The sequence below is a fragment of the Capsicum annuum genome, chromosome 11 (genome assembly GCF_002878395.1).
Source record: "Capsicum annuum cultivar UCD-10X-F1 chromosome 11, UCD10Xv1.1, whole genome shotgun sequence".
Classification (NCBI taxonomy): Eukaryota; Viridiplantae; Streptophyta; class Magnoliopsida; order Solanales; family Solanaceae; genus Capsicum; species Capsicum annuum.
The window spans coordinates 232380398-232389822 of NC_061121.1; the positions used below are offsets into that span (position 1 = coordinate 232380398).

At 35.5% G+C, this 9425-nt stretch overlaps 1 protein-coding gene across 1 annotated transcript; it reads left to right on the plus strand.

Moving 5' to 3' along the window:
• LOC107846090 (B3 domain-containing protein REM10) lies at positions 1-9363 on the plus strand (the record flags this gene model as incomplete). The annotated part of the gene is given in 9 exon segments (XM_047399920.1): positions 1-76; positions 278-593; positions 1528-1646; positions 1947-2217; positions 3880-4007; positions 4553-4784; positions 5837-5934; positions 8847-8891; positions 9011-9363. Coding segments are annotated over 9 exon segments (1473 nt in total). The 3' UTR covers positions 9209-9363.
• Positions 9364-9425: the final 62 nt, after the last annotated feature.

Sequence of the window (9425 nt, forward strand, 5' to 3'; positions counted from 1 at the left end):
AGTGATTGCCATGAATATTCCTCCAAAGAAACCTCATTTTTTCAAGCCCGTCCAGCCTGGTTTCAAGCATGGGATTGTAAGTTATCCCCTTCACTTTTTTTTTTCTTTCAAGTTTCCTCTGTCTACAATAGATCCGTGTGTTCGGGTTCTTCCCTGAACCCTGTGTTTAACGGCTCCCAGAACAAATGAAACACTCAAATTTCCAATATGAACATTGTTTTTTATAGTATTGTTTAACTGGGGTAGAAAAATAGTCAAAGTTTATGGTGTGCTACAGAAAATTCCAGTAGGTTTCTTGAAGTATCTGAAGGGAGAGGAGCACATTGAACACGCAATACTGAAAAGGAATGGTAAAAGGTGGCTGATTAAGTTGAATGACAAGCGATTCGAAAAGGGTTGGGGGGAATTTGCTGAGGAAAATGATGTGCAATTGGGAGATATGTTGGTGTTTAGATATGAAGGAAATATGGAATTTGAAGTTTGTATCTTTGATTCAACTCATTGTGATAGAGAATATGCAGAGTATCTGCAGGAAGAACGAGGAGGAGGATTTTGCCTTCTTGAGGAAATTTCGAAGAAATTTAAATTCAAAGGTGCATTTGCCCCCCTTTTGTTCTGTAATAATGCTCTCCATTTCACATTATTTTGTGGTTATTTCTCTTGTATATGTGTTCCAGTTTCATACTGTTTAACATGCTTTATTTAAGCTGAGCATCTATTAGAAACAATCTCTCTATCTGTGGGAGGTAGAGGGCAGGGGTAAAATCTGCGTGCGTATACTCTACCTTCTCCAGACCCCACTTGCGGGATTATATCGGGTATGTTGGTGTTGTTGATTTTTGCGAGTTAATTCCCTTAAATCTTAGCATTAGGATGTGTTTGCTACTTCTCTGGAGGCAGTGGTATGGACTGCGTACATCTTATCCTCCCCAGACCTCACTATGTGGGAATACACTGAGTTTGTTGTTGTTTTTGGTACCTAAGTAAAAAAAATATTATCCTAAAAACATTTGTATATTAATCTAGATAAATATTATGGGATCTGGAGGGGAGGTAAGGGGTTTGGGATGATGCCATTGGGGTGGGGTGGGGGTGGGGGTGGGTGAAGATGAGATGTGTTGGAAGGTTGGGATGACACAATCGATTTAGAATGTTACTTGTGAAACTTGTTTTCCTTACTTTTATTAAGCAAGCCATTTTACTCATTTGCAAGGAACTTATTTTCCTAGAAAAAATGTTATCCAAAATTTTTGACCAACCGGACATGAGAAAATTGGAGAACATTTTTCGAAAAATGGTTTCCTCCAAACGAAACACAACCTAAGTCTCAACTTGCTTAGATTAAAAATTAGCATAAAGGTGTTATTTTTCATGCAACCTGTAATGGAAACTGCATAAGCCTAATGATGCTTATTTTGTCAGAAAAATCTAACTTCAAATTAGCCAAAAGGTGTGTTGGTTATGTTTAAACGTTGCGAATTTTCTTAAGTACAATTGTCCATATTTAATTTCTTGAGGATGCAACAGAAAGACCAAGGCCCAGGATCAAGTTGTCAAAAAAGGCATCTTCTCGTGTAAAAGCTATTGTTCATCACAAGTCTTTTGGCTCTCATTTTGATTACACTATTAATTCTCGATGTTTCTTGGTAAGTTTCAAAATTCATTACTTCTTGCGAACTCTTCAAGTGAATGTGTTACGCAATCAGGTTACTTGTTAGATAATTACAAGTAATCTCTATGAGAAACATTAATTAGTTTCTTGCAAAAAATTATAACTAATTTGTTATCACATTAAACTAGTCTGATATTATAAAAATCTGTACACTTCAACAACAACAACAACAACAACAAACCCAGTATATTCCCACAATCTGTACACTTCAATGTATGTAAATTAAATTCTGTTTGTTATTTTTTCTTTATAAAATGGTTATACACCATGTCAGTGCCTTCCTCAACGTTTCACATATGCAAATGGTCTCATCAATAAGAAGTGCGATTTGATTATAAGAGATGAAAGACAAAGGTCGTGGAAGTTAAAGCTAAGTTCTTGCAAAACTCGAACCTATATTATTGGTGGATGGCACAAATTCAGTGCTGATAATTGCTTAAAAAGGGGAGATCGCATAATGTTTGAGGTTGTTACTAATGGAGAGACACCAGTATGGAAATTTCGAGTCGTTACTAATCAAGAAACTCCATTGCAGAACTTTCAAGGCAAGTTTTCTCATTTCTTTGATGATCTTTTTTCATTTTCATATATGTGTATTATTCTGCGTTATGTATATAAGTATTACGTCTTGGATTGAATCTTTTTTCTTTTGTTTGTTTTGTAAAGTGTGTAAACCATTTTCTTTTTCCTTTTTCACCTAATACAAATAAAAAGTGGGGTGTAATTCCACTACAACTGATTCTGTTCTATTTCATATCACTTGTTTCGATCAACATATCAGTTGCTAAGAATCATCATTAACTTTTATTTTGTATGTACCTGACCAAACACTAGAGAATTGATAATTAAGTGAATCTCTCTTTTTAAAACTTTTTTCATGAAATACCTTTAGCTACTTCTCCTTGTTAATAGAATAGTGTTTCATCTTCATTGACTTTAAATCAAGGACTAAAATATAGTTTCTGTATGTATTCACTCAAGAATGCAGCTTAAAAACTGTAACGGTTAGTTATACTGAAAATTAATAGTCAAAGTCACTGATCACTGATCAAACTCCATATTGTGAGTTCGTTCACGTTTCCGGTCTGATACGATACTAACAAGAGGAACATGAAATCACACCCCAAAACAGTCCACAAATCACTAGATCCGAGGACTAAGATGGAGACCACTTTCGGATTCAACAACTATAACAAGAATACAAAATATGAGGGTGTATTTTAACACCCCAAACAGCCAATAACACTACAATAACGTGAAGAACAAGGTGAATAACAATAACATAAGTTTCGGATTCAACAAAGGACCCAAAACAGTCCACTACACATGATAACAACAACAAAAGTAAAGGATAGATAGTGTGACAAGAACCTAAGTGTAGATCCAACACTAAGACCCTTAATACATGTAATAATAACACCAACACTCTTACGTGGACACAAGAGGACGTCAATCTCCCCAAGCACCGACGTTTCCAAGCCTTGAATGCAACACAAGTGAAATCCACACTTGTATCACCCTAGTTTCGGGTTGGTTGTCTTCTCTCCTTAGAGAGGAAATGTTTCAAGTGTTATAAACTCATAATATTCATCCAAAATCTCATCACTAAAATATTAAATTATCCTATTTATAGTAGGTTACAAAATAGGGTATGAAATGTCCAAAATGACCCCTTAGTCAAATACTTCAATAGGCGCCCTTGGAGTGCTATGTATGGACGGTTTTGGTGCTCCTTTGCACTTCATTTTCACACACCAAGTCTCGGGTCTACAATACACCCTCATAAGTCCACCTACGTGATCGTACTCGTATCACGGTCCCAAGCCAGGAAAAAGGAAGACGGTTGCCGAGGGTCAATCGGAAACAACCTTTCTACTCCGTATTGAACTTGTTTGTTGTTGTTTTACTGATCACTGATCAGGGGCCTGATATTTAAACCGTTATAAAAAAATATTTAAAATTTTATAATCTGCGTGTTTTGGAATCTAGTCAAGTTCAATTCAAAACCACTAAGCTTTATTTTGATATCTTATGCTCTTTTTCTTATAGCTTAAATGGAACCACTAGCAGTAATTGTTATTGTCTTTCTACCCATATTTAGAAAGCGTCCCTTGCTAAATTTTGAAACTTCCACATGTTATATCTTCTTTTTTTTCCTAATTGTTACACTTCCTTATCAAGTTTTCTATGTTTTTCTTAATAAGCAGACATTATGAAAAAACCGTCAAGCATGAGTCTTCTCGATGCACAAGTAGCTACTTCAACTTCTAGTGATGATGATCATCCTTATTTTATTTCAACTTTAAAACCTTATTCTTTCAGCAAACCAAATTTGGTAAGTGATTTGAACTGATTTTGTTAGGGCTGAAATTAATTATATGCAATAAAATGTTGGCAATATAACATGATGGTGTAAGAAATTGTACACTGTACACTTGAACTCTTTTTGTTGTAGTCCTTTCCTTCAAGTTACCGAGGACATGGCCCTTAATGGGAATGTGTGGAGGTTGAGGGTTCTGATAGAAGGCTAGTAGTAGATAGATTTATGCCTGGTTTCTCTGGGCAGTAGTATTAGTATTATCTTCAGTATTTTATTATTTTTAATATTTCCAAATTTCTACTATTATTTTTCTTTTACTGCTTGTTGTCTCGTATGTCTCTACTTTCTTACTGTCGTGCTATTGCTTATGTCTTCATGAATGTTATGTTTTTGCTTTCTTTTAGCTGGGGGTCTTTCGGAAACAACCTCTCTACCTGATAATGTAGAGGTAAGGTTTGTGTACACTCTGCCGACCCCACTTGTGGGACTATATTGGGTATGTTGTTGTTGTTGTAGCAACTGAAACTTGTTCTACTTAATGGAATTTGTTTTTATGGTAGTATTTTCCGATGGATTTTGCAAAGTCAAATGGATGGATAAATAGAAAGTGTGAGATGATTCTTAAAGATGAAGCAGAGAGATGTTGGTCCGTGTGGATAGGGAGAATGGGACATAATTTCGGAATTACACGCGGATGGACAAATTTCAGAGTAGAAAAGGGTCTCCAAGTAGGAGATGCTTACAAGTTTGAACTCATCAAGAACGGGAAAGTACCTATAGCATATTTCCATTGTAAGTGTTCTTTCAGTTCTTATGTACTTTTGTCATGTTTAAGTTCTATCTTATGACAACAATTAGATTACTTATTAATGTAATTTGCAAATATAACATCTCTCATAATCGTGTAATTATATTGCAAATAGTTCATTTTTAAATGGTCTTTACACGATGTGTTATAGTTTTGAAAGTTATATAACATCACTAAGGATGTCATTTTGAACACACTACACGATGGGTGGGTGGGGGGGGGGGGGGGCTCCTAACGGATTTCGTAACTACTTTAGTTTCATATAAAATAATGTATTTTGCAGGCAAATATTCTGGATAGATTGAAAAGAGAGGACGTTGAAGAAAGTTGACGATTTAAAAAGAAAATTGGTTAATCCAATGTATGGTGTAAAACTTCAAACACTATGTATATGTTTCTACTAAATCTCTCCATGTAGGGTAAGTAAACTCGGAACTAGCAGGCTTTTGTCCAGGCCCTGATGACTCAATATGGCTTGGTTGTGGTTTTATAAACTATGTGGATTAGTTGAGCGTTTTCTCGTTTCCCTGTTTATACCAGTAGTAGTAGCATTTGTCTCGTAGTCTGTATTACGACTTTTATTACTCCTCGTTATGTACTGTGCTTCAGTTATCACATTAGTTGGTTATGGTGAACGCTCCTCTTTTGAATGCTATGTTATGTTTTCCTTGTATTTTCTATGCCATTTTTAGCTGATTTGATTTTTGTATACGAGCTGAGGGTCTTCCGAAAGCAACCTCTTTACCTCCTTGATGTAGGGGTAAGGTCTGTGTATACTGTATACTCTACTTTCCGTAGACCCCTCTTTTGGGTCTACACTCTACTAAAATTTTTCTTTAATGATCTACGGAAAGACTATTAGTAGTATTACACATTGTAGTGCGGTGACCTTGACAGGCCCTAACTAGTCTAACGAACACCTCGCCTCCCTTAAACATCCAAGACAGATGATGGAGGGTTCCAAAACAGTATAATATTTACATAGCTTCCATTAGTAGGAGAACCTAAGCCTGCTGCTTTGTTTTGTTTCCTGTAGACGTGTTCGTACCAATGGATTACCCAGACTTCGGAGAAGTGGTCTGCATTCAAGTATCCCAAAAGACACCACCTAGTTCACCACCATCCCGGAGCCAGGTGAACAATGACCATCACTATTATTTAGTAACATTTTTAGGGGGGTTCCATTTAACGTAAAGGGGAATGGTGGGAGGTCGATGAGCCGAGTTGCCTGTCAAGAACCAAAATTCCTGGGCTAATGGCAGAATGGCCATAATAGCAAGATGGAAAGTATTAGATCTCGTTTGATACGATGGATAAGGGATAGCAGTTCCTCAGATTAATTTTAAGATGAGTTTATTGATGGTTGGCAGGAAAACTTATCCGGAGATAACTTGTTTCCCGACCAAACGAGCCCATAGTGTTTAATTAATGATATGTTGTTGATGCATGATGAGACATATATAGGTGAAATTTCAAGTTTAAAATGACATGTTCGAATTGCTAAACTAACATGTAGCATCACATTCGTAGTTTCAGAATGTGATTGATTACTAGCTAGATGATCCAAATAATATCTCTTGATATTATATAGTCACTCACTGGACTTGGCTCCTTTTAATTTCTTTATCAATCGATTTTTTTATTATCAGTTTTTTTTTAAAAAACTTTTTGTTTAACAATTAGCTATTTTATTTTCTTTAAAGTAGGTGAAATAAAGTAGGAGAAATAATTGATCTTCTATTTTAGATTAATTTTTTCACTTTTTCTGGAACATTTTCTTAAAAAATAGATATTTTAGTTTCTTTAAAATAGGTATAGTAAAATAGGGAGAAAAATGAGAGAAATCTCTGGTATTCTAAATTAATTTTTTTTTTTTTGAAACTTTTTCTTTAATAATTATCTATTTTATTTTCTTTAAAATAGGTGAAATAAAATAGGAGAACTTGTAGACTCTCCTATTTAAAAAAAAAAATAGTTAGTAATTATTAAAGAAAAAGTTCCCAAAATGCGATCAAAAGGTTAATTTAAATAGAAATTAAAAGATAGACCATGTGTATGAAAAATAATTTAGGAAGAAAAGACTTTTTGTTGCTATATTTATGGACAAGATAATATGTTGCTAAGATTGTGGAATTACAATAATTTTTTAAACTAAATATATAATGTATTTATTATCTAAACCATGGTTAGAGATTCACTTTCGAATAATTAAATCTTACTCATTCAATTTGAACTCTGCCATATGTCATGGCATGTCAATTTGAGGAAAATGGAGAGGAGCCGGATCCGGTTATATCTAGGGACGCCACTAATGCACCGATTTGTTATTATCTGGTAAAATTCACAAATAACAATTTGTTAAGAATTCAAATATTATTTTCTCGTTCCATATCGTCGCTTGTTAAGATTTCCAAGTTGGTTACAAACACATCACCGAACCATTTCAAGTGTTGGGTTGTGGAGCCTGATTAATATGTGATGTACTGTTATATATTAATGTTCTCGCGGTAGCACTTATTCTCATTTCTCTCTGTGTAACTGTACATACCCTAAATCATTAATATAAATAACCCATCCAGGTCGTCTGTCACGACATCATGTTCATGATGTGATATACTATGATGACAGATACTATGTTGTGGCTTCCGATGGTAGTGTTTTTTCTTTTGACAAAATGACTTTGGATTTGAAGGAGATAAGTGGACCAGCCCCAGTAAGGTATTCTGACTTTACCACACAATTTCATCTCATAAAGACCACAACTAACAAGATTCTAATGATTCACATATCTAATCCAAATCATATGCTATCAAGTGTCAAGATTTCCAAGTTAGTAGTAAACCCTATGACCCAAGAATCCATGTTTGTAGAGTTGGACGACTTGGGTGATGAATCCTTGTTCTTATTTGAACACAGTTCCATGTCCGTTACTGCTTCCAAATTTTCAGGATGTATCGCCAATTCTGTGTACTATACAGGTTCGAGACATCAAGATTTATGATGTACCATCAAGATGGCAACTTTTGCACCCTATTTTCTTTCCAGACATCAAGTTTTCTTGATGATAGTAACCTACCAAAAGTGTTGTGGATAATTCCTACTCCAAAGTTTACTACTCCTACTACTTTTTAGTCATGGTTTGGCTTGATCAAGTTGTCCCATTTTGGTGCTGCTATATTTAGTTTCTTTTGTCCTCTTTTTAGCAATCTGAAAATTTTATGATAAAGTTGGATCGCAATATAAAATTTTGCGAGTTATTATAATTGTTAGATTTCTATAAGGTTGAGAAATAATGATCAAACATTATATCCAATTCAGAAGGGTAAGAGTTATGCTCTTGGGGGTTGGTTTGTATACGAGAGGAGAGAAATGCATGGATATCCCAATATCCATGTTGGAAAGTAGCAGATACAGCTTACTAACAACATGGTCTTAGATAGGAAGATGTGGAGTACGTGCATTAACGTAGATAGGAAGTAGGTAGGAATGCGTCTCCACTAATAGGTAGGTGTGTTTTATCTTGTTATTGTAGTTAGTTGTTGTGCTTGCGTGTAGTGTCTTGGTCTTGGCTTGGAGTTACTGGTTATGTTTGTCGTTTCAAATACATCGAGTGTAGTGCAACTTTGTGGTAGGCTTACTTTTGTTATTATATGTTGTTTGTTTCTATTGTTTCTTGTTCTTGCATTAGATCCTTCTCTAAAATTATTTGTCTTAGCTGATATCTTTCGGAAATAGTCTCTCTACCTCACTTCTGAGGTAGTGGTACGAATAGCGTGGAAATATAGTCGTCGTGTTGTTGAATATCCCACTGGAATAATTTATCTCTCCTTTGATATGGCATAGCACTCCCACCTTGGTACAAATGGTAGGATAAGGTGCTTTAGGGATTAGCTAATACCTCAATGCAAACATGATGAGATAATGAATGAATTGTCATGACTCATGATGGTGGTATATATGTCACGACAGGCTGTTCGTGATGTGATATACTATGATGACAGATACTATGCTGTGACTTCTCATGGTAGTGTTTTATCTTTTGACAGAATGACTTTGGATTCGAAGGAGATAAGTGGACCTTAGTCAGTAAGGTATACTAACATGACCGCAAACTTTCATCTCATAAAGACCACAACTAACAAGCCTCTTGGTGATGAAGCCTTGTTATCTGAATACGGTTCCATGTCTGTTTCTGCTTCCAAATTTTCAGGAGGTAATGCCAATTCTGTATACTATACAGGTTCTTATCCAGGGTACGTCCGTGCCATGGGAACCTAGGTTAGACCTTGTACATTATCAAGATGGCAACTTCTGCACCCATTTTCATTTCGAGATTACATGTTCATTTTACATCAAGCCAAGAGTGCTGTGGATAATTCCGACTCCAAAGTTTGATACTACTTCCTAGTCATCGTTGTTTCCATACGTCCGGGGCTTAATTCCCAGGACCTTTATGGTGGAGTTTTAGTGCATCGGTTTGTCCCTTCATGCTGTTAACTTGTAAGTCTTGTGTATTGGACTAGAAATGCAAAGCACTTATAGCTTAGTTTGATGATCGGATACTTAAAATTGTTGGCTTTAATTTATGTGGATGGCACATTTCATGGAATGCTATGGTGGACGTA